Raw genomic sequence first — 12,810 nt, 5'->3', positions numbered from 1 at the left:
CAGCCTCCGATCGGGTTCCCAGCCACGCAGGTGCCACTGGCCATGAGGGCAGGTGGGTGTGAGGTACTGGGCAAGGCCAGCAGGGCTGGGCAAGGAGGGCAGGGAGATGCCAGCCCCGGGCACTGGCCACAGGGCCACCGTCAGCCAACCGGGGGGTGAACACGGGAGGCAGGAAGGTACTTTCTTTAAGCACACACCAGTGAGCACACACCTCCGAGGGGCTCCCGGGTGTGGCCATAGGGCCCTCCACCAGCAGCACTTAGAAAGCTGATGGACCAGACCCCCTCGGTGGTTTGCTGAAAGAGAGGTGTGGGGTGAACGGCAGAGTCACCCCTGCCTTAAATCAGACTCAGCTCCTCCTACACACAGGTTTACTCAGGCCTTCCAGAGGGAAGGGAAGGGGTCTCTGTCCCCCAGACACTCGAGACAGGGTGGGCTGGGGCACTGGGGTGGAGGTGGGTATGGTGGGTGCAGGCAGGCACGAGGGAGGGCCTGGCCCACGGCTGTCCCCACCCCACCCTCTGATTAAAGTCTCCGGAGCCTGGGTTTCTAGGTCCTTGAGCCCAGCTGTGGGCAGCGGGCTGTCCTGGGGTCAGCAGGCCAGGTGCCTGCTGCCGGCGGCTTGTAACCTCGAGCTTGGCTTCACCACAGATCTGCTTTGGAATGACACGGTTCCCACCCGCCACCTCCCCTGAAAAACTGATCAGGTGATGATCCCCTGCCGGGCGATGGGTCCCGCCTGAGCTAGTCCTGTTTGTGAAATAAATATGAGCCTTGACAGCTTCCATCCGGTTCCCTGCACCCGTGGTCAGACACTCGTTTCTGGGGTGTGAGCGACCTCCCCTTTTTTCTCAGGCTCCGCCTTCAGGAAGTGCTCCACCTCCCTTGAGTCCACCCTGTCCCTGTCCTCCGCAGGGGGCTTGTGGCACTCCTCCTCCTTGGCGGCTCCCGCAGGCCTCTTCCCAGTACAGAAGAAGTTGCCCAGCAGCAGCACCAGGGAGGCAGCCAGCACCTCGGCCCCCGCCAGGATGAACACGAACTGGTAGACATGCGTGGCATCCAGGAGCCTGCCTGGAGAGGGGACAGCGTCAGCTCGGCCAGGTTCCCACTGAGTCTCCACATATCCCACAGTGGACCCAGCAGGTCCCGTTCCTTCCTGACACCTGCTGACTGTGCGCTGGAGGATTGGGTGGCCTAGCTAGGCCAGGTGGGGCGTAGGGCTTCCTCCCGCTGAGAGCCATCCCACAGCCCTGGCAGGTTTGCTCAGTGGTGAGCTCATCGGCCCTCAGCCCTGGCGAGTTCAATTCATGGTCGAAGCAGGTACCTGAATTGCAGGTTCAAACCCCAGCCCCGGTGCGGGCGCATGTGGGAGGCAACCAGTTGATGTGTCTCTCACATCGATGTTTCTCGCTCTCACCCCCTCCCTCCCTCCCACTCTCTAAACACCAATGGGAAAAATATTTTCAGATGAGAATTAAAAAACCCCAAAAACGTCCCACAATGAGTCCCCCTCCCTGGGATGGGCAGATGCTGGAAGTGGGGCGTCTGGCCGGGGCTCCCTGCCGGCCGCAGCCTCACCTCCAGACGGGGGCCCGATGAGCACGGCGATGGCCTCCAGCAGCAGCACCAGGCCAATGGCGCTGGAGAACTTGTGGGTGCCCACGATCGCCATGAGCACCTCAAACTGCAGGGCCCCCACCATGCCGTAGGAGATGCCGAAGAAGATGCAGAAGACCACCAGGCCGCTGTAGTCGGCGGCTGTGGAGCCCGTGAGGTCGGTGAACCCGTTGAAGAACATGGCGAAGCTGAAGAGGTAGAGGGAGTAGGGCCGCACCCGGGGGAGCCCCGTGATAAAGCCGGCGGCCGGCCGGGCGAAGATGTCCACGAAGCCCAGCACAGTCAGCAGGAAGGCGGCCCGGGCGTCCGGCACGCCCATGTCCTTGGCGTAGCTCACCACGAACACGGGCGGCACGAACAGCCCCAGCACCATGATGGAGGCCGCCGCCGCGTAGGTGATGAAGCCACGGTCCCTGAAGACGCTCAGGTCCAGCAGCCGCTTGGACGGCCTCTGGGGCCCGGGCCCTGCCCCCGCCCCTGCCTGGGGCGCCTCCAGGGGCCTCATGAGCGCAGCGCACACGCAGCAGTTGAGCAGCAGGCCGCCCAGGATGAGGAAGCCGCCCCGCCAGCCGAATTGGTCCTGTAGCAGCTGCCCCAGCGGGGACAGCGCGCACAGGAACACGGGGCTGCCTGCCGCCGCCAGCCCATTGGCCATGGGGCGCCGCTTGTTAAAGTAACGGTTGAGCATGATGAGTGAGGGCTGGAAGTTGAGCGCCAGACCCAAGCCTGGAGGGGGAGCAGGCCGGTGAACTGCTGGCCCTGCCCGTTGGCCCAGCCCCACCCTGCCCCCTTTGTCCCAGGCACAGCTTCCCCCAAAATGGTCCTTCCTGTAAGTCTGATGGGTGTCCACGTGAGGAGACCCCGTGTGTGCACAGAGCTCCTGTCACCGACGGGCCGGAGAGACAAATGGGGAGAAGGGACAGGCAGGCGCCCAGGGTGGGGATGACAGGGGACTTCTCCTCCACGGACCTGAACCACCGCCAACCGGCCACTGAGGAGCGGATGGCCCACCTCACCCTGCCCCACTCACCAGTAAGGACTCCCGTGGAGAGGTACAGCTGGATGATGCTCCCACAGAAGGACGCAGCCACCATGCCCAGGGACGCAAGGAGGCCGCCCACCAGCATGACTGGCCGGCAGCCGAAGCGATTCACACACACACTGCAGAGCGGGCCTGGGGGGACAGTGCTGAGTGGCAAGCCCACCCCTCCCCAGTGCCCCCAGCTGAGCAGACACCAGGAGCACCAGCTGCCCGGGGTGCAGTCACATCCGGACACCTTCCTAAGGAAACCATAGTCTACACACAGGAGGGCCCTGTGTTAGGGGTCTCCTCGCTGGTGGTCTGCAGGCATCGAGAACCAACCATTTGTAAAGAAGGGCCCAACCTCATGCTCTGGGACTGCACAGCTGGCCAGATACGGCTGCTCCGACGGGTCCCAGACAGACCCGCCCCCCCCCCCCCCCCCAGGGCAAGACAACCCCTCACCTGTCCCATACAGCATGGCCAGCAGGATGGAGGAGATCCAGGCCGTGTCGCTGTAGCCGATACCAAACTCGCGCATGAGCTCCTTGAAGAAGACGCTGACCGCCTTGGGGAAGGCGTAGGAGAAGCCCGAGATGACAAAGCAGCCCAGGAGGACGGCCCAGCCCCAGCCCCCATCCGGGGCCTTAACACCCGTCGGGCCTTCATCCACCACGGCCCCTCCCATGGCCAGGAGGGCTGGTTCCTTGTCCCTAAGAAAGAGAAAGCCAGGCTCAGGTGTTCGTCCAGCCACAGCCCAGCAGTGTGAGGACAGGCACACCCGAGGGCTGGCACCGGGCCTGGGCCCCTTCAGCCTCGGTCCCCAGCAGGAGCTCAGCTCTTGGCGGCTCCCTGACAGCCCCACCTCTGCCCTCATCTGCGCTTGGGGAGAGGCTGAAGGCCTCCATGACATTCAAGGAAGAACCCAGATACCTGTCCGCTGCTGGAGTTTAACCCCTCTGGCGAGGGCAGGGTGGACTGGGATGGGCTTCCATCCAGCCCCCAGGCTGCCGAGGCCAGGAGGGAGCTGGCCACATCCACTGCCCACCCCCAACCCGGAGCTGACTTCCCCCTTTTAAACCCCAGGAATGTGGCTAGTTTACCACAGTGACTTCGAACCTGGGGCCAGACATCCAGCTGGAGATCTGCCCTCCCCTTCCGTCTTCAGCCCCCGTCCCTCCAGCCGATCCTGGCACCAAAAGTATAACCCCAGATCAGCCGTGGCCTTGTCCACCCACCTCACTGGACAGGAGAGTCCGCCTCCTGGTGCAGGTGTCAGGAAGGAGGGTGGTCCTGAGGTCTAGGGCTTGTTCAGTGCCACAGCCTGCCGCCTGCTGCCGGCCGCCTCAGTCTGTCCCCACCGGCTGGGCGTGTGCTCTGTAGGGAAGCGTGATGTGTAAGATTTGCAAATTCTATAGTATAAATACTCCACCTGCTCCGAGGCCTTACAGCTTCCTCCTGTCCCCTTCCAATCAGCTGCCTGCCCCTCAGCTTTCATAGCTGGTCCTGGCTCCACCCCTTCCCCTTTTCTTCAGACCCCCCTTGACCTGGCACAGCCCCCGGGGGGGCACTGCTGCACCTGGGTACACAGGGACCCTGGGACAGGACTTGATTGAGGACAAGGGCCTCTGGGCCTGGACCATCTGAGCCCAGGTTCGGTGTGGAGGGCAAAGGAATGTGGAAGTAAGACCCCCCCCCCAACACCGCATCCTGGCCACCCAGTGCTCTGCCCTTCAGGGGACCCTGGTCCAAAGGTCTGGGGGTTCTGATATGGTGGGTGTATGTGTGTGGGGGTGTTTTTCAAGGGCTTCCTATGTGATTCATAGCAGTAGCTGCTGTCCATGGACACCTCTGTTGGGTGACTGGACCCCCAGGGGCCGCCAGCAGTCAGGGTGATGACGAATCAGACACAGCCTTCCCCCCGCTGAGTCAGAGGTCCACTTTCAGGCCTGCACTGTTTCCAGCCAGGCCAGGGCTGAAGGTGCCAGTTCTGGGAAACCCAAGAGAAGGTGTCCAGCACCCAGACTGCAGTGCTGAGGGCTCGAGGGCTCCTGGGCTTCATTGAGCAACACAGCGTGTTTCTGAAGCCAAGGGCTGAGCAGCGGCCCAGGGGACAGCTGAGAGGTACACAGGGGCGCCCCAACCAAGGAAGTCCCTCCTCATCCTGCAAACCCGCCCACAGACCTGTGGCCTGGCATCGCCCCCTGGTGGCCCAGTCTGCATCTGAGACACAGGGACCCCTGCAGACCCAGGGGTGTCCAGAAACCGCTGTCTCTCAGCTACCCCCCAGCCTGCGGGGCCCCTGCCCCATCCCCACACCAGCCCGTCCTCAAAGTGAGGTTTCTCAGGGAGGTTTTGATTTGCAAGTGGGGGGATGGTGGGCAAGCAGGGAAGGGGGTAGGAGAGCGGAAAGGGGGGGCTCTAGGTTTGGGGGAAAGATTCTCCCCAGCAGGGCTGTGGGAACATCCGGGGATGTGGGAAAGGGGCAGAGGTGTCTAAGAGCGAAATGGCCTCAGCAACCCGGCCTGCCATGGGGAGGGAGGAGGGCCTGCCCAGGCTCAGGCTGGCTGATGTTCCAGGGCAAACCCTGCCGCTGCCCGCTGCCCAGTCTAGACCCAGGATAGGAGGAGCGCCCCGGGGGCGGGGGGGACTGTCGGCGGAAGGCAGCACCAGCACATTGGTGGGTACACACTGCCCAGTGGCCTTTTGTGACATTTACTCTCCCAGGGAAGCATGCAAACCATGTCCCCAGCCCAGAAATAACCCTCCATCTGGGCCTTAGAAAGCTGATCTCCCAGGTGGGGTGCGTGTGCCTGCTTCTGGGCCAGGCTGGGCTCCAGGGGCTCCCCCCTCCCCAGGTCCTGAGAAGGTCCCGCGCCCCAGGCAGCTGGAAGCTGAGCGGAGAAGGGCCGAGGAGCGTGCACGGGGGCAGCTTGGAGTGACCCGTTGGGCAGATCACACATCTGAGGGTCCAAAAAGCCAGTCCCCTCCCAGGCTGGGCGCAGGACCCCAGATGCCCACCCCGACCTGTGTGCAAAGCTGTGGCTGGAGGGAGGCGCCTGGGGCTTTTCCGGGGGGCGGGGGGGGGCGGGGGGCACTGGGCAAGGACCCGCCCCCGGCCAACGCAGGCCCGCGAAGCCTGGCCTGGGCCCTCGGCGCCCTCTGCTGACCACGCAGCCCGGGGCGTGCCCGGTGCCCCCGCAGCCCCGGGGGGCGCTCCTCCGCCCGCGGGTGCCCCTGCAGCCCCGGGGGGCGCTCCTCCCGCCCGCGGGTGTCCCCTGCAGGCCAGGCGGGGGCGCCGGGGCAGGGCCGCGCGCTGGGGCCCGGCCGGGGGTCGGCCCGGGGGAGGCGGGAGGGGCGCGGGCCCGCGGGCCGGGGACGTGGGGGACGTGACCGCGCAGGGAGGAGCCGCCGCCGTATTGCCTGGAGTAGGCGCCCCGCCCGCTACCGTATTAGCCGGCGCGCGGGCCACGTGCGGGCCCCGGGCAGCACCGCCGCCCGCGCTCCCCCAGGGCGGGCCCGCGCCCCGGGCCTCTGGACGGCGCCCCGAACGGCCCGTTTCACAGATGACCCGACCCCTCCGCTCCCCCGCCCGCCCCGCGGGGCCCTGCCCAGTGTGCCCAGTGTGCCCAGTGTGCCCAGGCCTGACCCCAGGCGCCGCTCCGCCCGGTGGCTTTTCCACTCACCGCTTCCCAGAAGGGCCAGCCCCGGGGCCCCGCACCAGACCCCGCAGGCCCCTTCCACACACCCCCCCTGGCCGCTGCCTTGGGGGGCACAACCCCTCCTCCTCGCTCCCCTCCAAACTGAGTGTCCAGCCGGGGCCACTGAGAGCCAGGTTGCCTCCTGGCGCCAGGCCCTGCCCGAGGTCACATGGGGTCATTACAGAGCCTCCGATGCCCACCCCAGGCTCTGTCCACACCACAGGCTGCTGGGCAGGAAGGCCCACACCCAGCTGGACACCGCCGCCAGTGTCCTCAGAGCCCCTGCGGGGCAGACCTCCCACCGCAGGAGCCAGGCCTCAACCCCGCCTGCCCCGAGCCCCGTCCAGCCTCCAGGACAGCCCCTGCAGGACCTACCGGACCCCAGCAGACCCTTGGGCCTTGGCAGTGAGGCAGGGGCGCTGGAAACCGCCCGCAGAGCATCCACCCCTGCTCTTGGCTCTGGACAAGCCCCCTGAGCCTGGGTGGCATGGGGGGAGCGTCCAGCTGCCATGTGATGACCCTCAGACCACGCAGCCTGGCCACGGGCATCACACAGAGGGATCCTGTCAGCCCAGGCCCTTCTGGGGCAGAGAAGCCCTCTGGGCCTCTCTCCTGCCCCTTTGTGCCTCCCCCAGACTCCAGGCACCCCCAGTGACCCGACTAGCTACTTCCCGGCCCTCACACACCTGCTGGCCACTGGCCTGGCCCACGTCCAGGTGGGTGCATTATGAACCCACTTCTTATAAAAGAAAACTGAGGCCCCGCCTGGTTTTCCCACGGGCTAGGGGCTGGGAGGAGGGGAGGCGGAGCCAGTCTCCGGTCGGGGCTGGAACCTGTTGCCCGGGGCAGGCGTGGGTTGGGGAGTTTAGGAAGGTGAGGGTGAGGACTGCCCGCGGGGAACACCCCGCCCCCTCCGTGCGCCCCACTCCCTCGGGGAAAGGACCCCGCCAAATATAGCCCGGGCGCCGGTGCCGCCGGGCCGCGCTATTTATACCCGGACTCGGCCGGGCCTCGGGGCGCAGCCATCTCCCGGCCGGAGCCCAGTCCCCGAGGGCCCCCGACGGAGGGGCGCCCGGTCCGAGGGCGCGGCCGGCTCTCCGGGGCCCCTGGCGCGGGACAAGGGGGGTCGGGGCCAGGAGGGGAAGGGGCGAGGGGCGAAAGCGCGGACTCAGCGCCCGGCTCGGAGGGTCCGGCCCCCGCCCCCGCCCCGGCCCGCGCGGAGCATCCGCACCGAGCCTACCTGCGGCCACTCGCCAGCCCGCTCCTGCCGCGCCGCGGGGACTCGGTGCTCTGGCCGCTCGCGCCGCACGTCCCCCGAACACGTCACGCCCATTGGCGCCGCCCCGCGCCCCGCCCGAACCCCGCGCGGCCCGGCGAGGGGCCGCCCCCCGAGGCCCCGACGGCGCGTCGCCGGCGCTCCCGCCGGCCCGGGGCCCCATCGCAGACCCCAGCCCGCGGCGCGGCCCCTCGCCCGGCCGGTCCCGCGCCCTCCGAGCCCTCGGCCCGGCCGCCGGGCGCCTCTCGCCCCAACATCTACCCCTCGGGGGCGCGCGGGCTCCCGAGGGGGCTGGACGCCGGGGCCTCCCGGGCCGCGCGCACCCGCCTGTACCCCACGTCGCGAGGTGTCCGCGGACCCCCAGGGACCCCCACCGCGGGCCCCCTCTCAGCTCTGGCCCGCCGGCCTCCCTCCCCAGGCCACCCGGGGACCGGCGCCCGCATCCGACCTGCGCTTCCTCCGGGGGCGGGGCTGGGGAGCGGGGCCCGCGCCGCCTGGGCGATCTGGGGCGAGGCCGGCACCCCGCCTGCGCTTCCGTTTCCCGGGGTGGCTCCGCGTCCTGCCGATAGAGCCGCCGCCCCTCCCCTCGTGCGCCCCGAACCGCGACGCGCGGGCAGGTGGGGACCCCGGGCCCGAGGCCGCCCGCACCCCGCTCCCGCAGCCCGCGGACTCGGCCCTGGGGGGGTGACGGGCGGGTAGGCGGCGAGGTGCCAAGCCCTTCCCTCCTCCGCAACTGGAAAGAGCTGAGGTTCGAGGGCAGCCAGGGAGCGCGGCTTTGGGGAGGGCGCGCGGGCCGGGGCGCAGGAGCGCTTTGCACCCAACCAACTGGGAATGACGCCCAGGCCTCCAGGCCACTGGTAGTTCTGGGCTTTATCGCAAAGATGGATCCCAGCTGGGGGGGCGCAGCATTACCCCCGGGCCGTGGGCGGCCCACACCCCACGCAGCAAAGGGGGCAGAATTGGCCTCCTGGCCCAGCCCACCATCCCACCCCCTCCGGGATGCCGAGTCCCCTGAGGCCTGTGCTTTTATGTTGGATGCTGAGCGACCACCGCCCCACCTGACCCACTCTCCTTTCTGTATCCTTGGTTCCAATTGTCCGAAGTCACTGGAATGTGCTCCGAGGGGCATCCAGGGCTGTGCCCAGCCACTCTCCAGGCAGGCTGCGGTTCCAGGGGGCCCTGCGCCTTCCCAGCTGCATTCTGTGTCCGGAGGAGATAGGCCGGAGAAGGGCCGGGACCTCCATTCGGCCTGTGTGTGCAGGTGGAGGAGTTCTGAAAATGACGTTGGAAAACTGGAGAAGCTTCTGAGGGTCAAAGCACCCCAGGGAGGGTGGTGGGACAGATCTGGGGTGCCAGGGAACCTTAGGGGCCTGATGGGGCCATGCAGACCTCCCCATTCTCAAGCCCTGGGAACGAACCCTCCCAGGCCTGTGCTGCACCCAGAGCCAGCTGCCACCACCCGTGGCTAGGCCAGGTCAAGTGAAGAAAGCTGAGTCATGGGATGGGCATGTCTGCCAAGCTGTGACCCCTGCCCTGGGGTCCAGGTTCCTGACCCTGTTCTCCTTAGGGACCTGGTATCCAGCCAGTCATCCCTATCCCTCCACACCTGTGGCCACAACTTCCCTGGCTCCAGGTTGGAGAAGTCAGCCAGGGCAAAGAACCCTCCCCCAGCCAGAGCAGGCTGGCACCAGGGCCAGGGGTCTCCAGCCACTCCCCTTGCAGGGCCTTTTCCTCAAATCTCTTCAGGCTCTCAGAAAAAATAACATATTAACTACTTGGCCAGCCCAGCCGTGGGCAGAGGCCGGGCCCCCAGCCAGCCTGCCCAGCCTGGCCTGATTCACCTGGGCTCTCTGCCCGGGTGGGTGTTAGGCATGGCCCTTAACATGGGGGTGGGGCTTGGGGTGTCTGTATTGGATGGGGTGCTAGGGGTGTCATGCTGATTAATTAATCACTCCCTGCCCCACCCCCCATCCTTTGCTTTGTGTGTCTGGATTTGCCTGTTCTGGGTGTACCATATAACAGGAATCGTACTATGTGGCCTATTTTCACTTTACACAATGTTTTCCAGGTTCACCCACGTTGCAGCCTTTATCACATTCCTCCTTATGGCCGAACGACAGACATTCCGTTGTATGGACCGGCCACGTGCATCTGCTGACGGACATTTAGGTCATTTTCCTTTTTCATCGGAGGGGAAGGGAGAGGGAGAGAGACAAACACTGATGTGAGAGTGCAACATCCATTGGCTGCCTCCTGCACGCCCCGAACCGGGGATCGAGCCTGCAACCCTGGCATCGAACTGGTGGCCTCTCAGTGCACAGGATGCCCAACCAGCCAGGGCATTTTCACCTTTTTGCTGTCAAGTACAACACTGCTATAAACAAACACTCCTGTAACGTTTCTGTGTGGACGTATGTTTTCATTTCTCTTGGGCACATTTCTCTGTTTTGAGGAACTGCGCATCCCTTCCAGCCCACAGAGAGGGGGAGGCCTTGCCCAACCTTCCTGTGCCAACCACAGCCCTCCTTCCCGTGAGTCAGCACCCACTTTGCTCAGCCGAACCACCTGGGGGGCTCAGAGGGACGGGACTCGGCCAGTGGCTGCTGACAGCCAGTGCCCCATCCCTTGTGCCTTGCAGTGGTGCCAGCTGGAGCGTGGGCTTCCACACCCATGGGGTGTGTGAAGCCCGGAGGCATGCAAGCTTGGATTGCCCCCCTTGGCTTCCTCCTCACCAAACGGGTGGGCCTCGTGGTCCCTGGAGACTGGGTTACGTGCTGCGAGCCGAGCCCACCAGCCCCAGAGTCACCTTCCACTCACAGGCTGCCTTCTGGGCAGTGGGCAGGGCGGCAGAGAAGGTGGATGCCAGTCCCCCTTAAAGACAGCTGTGGGGGTCCATGTGGCCAGGCGCACCACCTGGTGCCCACGGGCAGGACGCCTCTCACTGGACCCTCGTGGGACCCTGACAGCCCTGCCTCTGGGCTTTGATCTTGGGGAAATGACTGTGTTAGGCCCCCTAGTCCCCCCCATCCCTTCCAGGAGCACTGTCCTCCCCCCATCAGAGTCCCTTACTGTCGTCTGGTTCACAGGGCACCCCCTGTTCTTGGGGAGCAGGGACCGCCTGGCTGCCATCCAGGGTCTGGCCCACACAGGGGGTGGGAAGACATCTCCACTGAACCCCCCCCATTTCCCCAGGACTCTGCCAGGGGTTTTTTGCCCAGACCTCTGTGCCCAGCCCCGTCTGGAGGTATCCTCACAGGCTGTGTGATGTGTGGAGACAGGTGAATACTATATCTTCCTGGCCCTGGCACTCTGGAAGCCTCAGCTGGGTCTCAAGTGAGAGTGTCAGTTCTGGGGTTTTGGGGAGACTGGAGGAGGAGCCAGGAAGACACATGTCACTGTAAGAGGGCGGTAGGAGCCAGCCCCTCCCACAGGAAGAGAGGCCCTGCTGTGTTGGGATTGGGGTGGGTCAGGGTTAGGGGCCATAGATGGTGAGGGGCGGAGCTCATATCTGTTGTTAGGGTTTCTCCTAATTGAAATGGGCACATCCGATGGGCCCTTCAGCTTATACAGAAACACTCTGGGGCCTCTTCACTGGGGCTGAACCACTGCCCTGACCTGCAAAGCAATGGGGAAGGGTGTCACCCCCATTTCATAGAGAAGCAAACCCAGTCCCAGAAAACTGTAACAGGGCAGGAGAGTAGTTGGGGTTTGAACCAGCCTCTGTCACGGCAGGTTAGAGGTCACGCCCGCTCAGGCTCCTGTCTGCTGGGCTATTTTCATGTGGTCTCTGCGCAGTGACAGACTCACCTCATCCACTTCCCGGGGGGCTTGGCCTGTTGACCTGCCTCTGACACTTAATACCTCTGGGACCTCTCTCCAGGAGCTGCCTCCTAAGCAGAGCCTTTCTTAGGGTTCACTAACTGGATTGGGACGTTTGTCCCGCACTGCCAGCTTGGGGACCAGCTCTGGGCAGCACGCATGCCACCCGGGTGGAGAAAACAGGCGGCCAGGAGGGGCTGGACCAGGGCTGTGCGGGGGCTGCCCTCCCGGCCTCTGCGCCCCTCACTGCCTGGAGCCCCAGGGTGCCACCGCCAGGTGTGCTGAGCACTCGTTTTGTCTCCACTTGCACAACTGTGCCCCCCTCAGGCCCAGCGGACGCTCAGACACTGTGACGGGGGTCCCGCAGCGCCGGCTGCCCGCGAATGTGGTGGTTTCTTTCTGCGCCGTGTAACTGAGCCCCCGAGCAAAGCGCAAGGCTGAGCGCGCACGTGCGCACGGACTCTCCCGAGCCTCGCCTCGCCTCGCCGCAGGGCCCGCCCGCGCCCTCTCACCGCTGGAGGGACGCGCACCCGGCCCCCCCAGCCCCGCCCGCCCACCCGCAGCCCGGGCCCCCCGCAGCCCCCCGGGGAGTCCACCCTCTGGGTACGAGCCGGGCGCCCTCGGGGAGCCCGCGTCTTGGCGCCCCTGGGCTCAGCTGGTGAAGCTTCACTCTCCTCCCGTCCATCCCGCCACCTCCGACGGTGCGGGGCCCTCCTCTGTCGGGAGACCCCGCTCGGAGTCTGGTCGGCGGAGGATCCCACCCCCCTCTTCGCGCCCCAGCGCCGGACCCGGTGGAGCGAATTAGGACGGGAGGAACCCGGGAGTGCGCCTCGCGTTTCCGGCCGGCGGGATCCGAGCGCTGCACCGAGCTCGCCCGGACCGCGGCAGACGGACTCGGGTTGCTATGACAACGCGGCGGGACCGGAAGTCGCCCACAGGTGAGGAGCGGGCGCGGGCGCGGGCGCGGGCGGGGGGCGCGGCGGGGACGCGGGCGGGGCCTTCCCCTGCAGCCTCCCGTCGCTTTCCGTGGAGAAACCCGGACTCTGAAGTCTTGCGCGGTCTGTGGGCGCGCAGAGCACGGGCGGGAGCGTGCGGAGAGCCCGCCGCGGCTGCGCCCTCGCCCCGCGCCTCCCCGGCCCCGAGACCCCGGCGGTGGGACCCAGGCCGCGTTTTCCAGAAGCGTCCGGGACGGAGAGGACTGGGCGGCGCGGGGCGGGCGCCTGGGGGAAGGGAGGAGCGCGAGGCGCCCCGCCGGCGGCCTGCGGTCCCTCGCGGCTGCTCCACCCGCGCCCCGGGCTTTTAAGAGAGGGGGCGGGGGGAGAGGCGGGAACACCCTGGCGGCCCCGCGGCCCTCCTGGGGGAGCCCCCGGCCGCCC

At 66.5% G+C, this 12,810-nt stretch overlaps 1 protein-coding gene across 2 annotated transcripts; it reads right to left on the bottom strand.

The window, feature by feature from the left end:
- Positions 1-799: 799 nt before the first annotated feature.
- On the bottom strand, positions 800-4,056 carry SLC16A3 (solute carrier family 16 member 3). Of its 2 annotated transcripts, none has more exons than XM_016215482.2 (4): positions 3,104-3,347; positions 2,648-2,791; positions 1,579-2,343; positions 800-1,071 (listed from the first exon to the last, which is right to left on the bottom strand). In XM_016215482.2, exons 1-4 carry the CDS (start codon positions 3,324-3,326, stop codon positions 809-811), a joined length of 1,395 nt encoding a protein of 464 aa, XP_016070968.2. In that variant the 5' UTR covers positions 3,327-3,347; the 3' UTR covers positions 800-808. The 2 variants fall into 2 exon arrangements, with proteins under 2 accessions (XP_016070968.2, XP_087681849.1); XM_087825723.1 differs by lacking the exon at positions 800-1,071 and adding an exon at positions 3,877-4,056 and having other exon boundaries at positions 1,470-2,343; positions 3,104-3,351.
- Positions 4,057-12,810: the final 8,754 nt, after the last annotated feature.

Source organism: Miniopterus natalensis, chromosome 17 (assembly GCF_054644295.1).
Source record: "Miniopterus natalensis isolate mMinNat1 chromosome 17, mMinNat1.hap1, whole genome shotgun sequence".
Classification (NCBI taxonomy): domain Eukaryota; kingdom Metazoa; phylum Chordata; class Mammalia; order Chiroptera; family Miniopteridae; genus Miniopterus; species Miniopterus natalensis.
This window is presented reverse-complemented; position numbering and strand designations above follow the sequence as displayed.

Excerpts from the sequence above, each read along its gene's own strand:
- SLC16A3 (XM_016215482.2), bottom strand. The coding sequence starts at position 3,326 with ATGGGAGGGGCCGTGGTGGATGAAGGCCCGACGGGTGTTAAGGCCCCG. Across the intron at positions 2,344-2,647 it reads CTCCACGGGAGTCCTTACTG|GCTTGGGTCTGGCGCTCAAC; the intron begins GTGAGTGGGGCA and ends CTCCCCCTCCAG. Across the intron at positions 1,072-1,578 it reads CATCGGGCCCCCGTCTGGAG|GCAGGCTCCTGGATGCCACG; the intron begins GTGAGGCTGCGG and ends TCCCCTCTCCAG.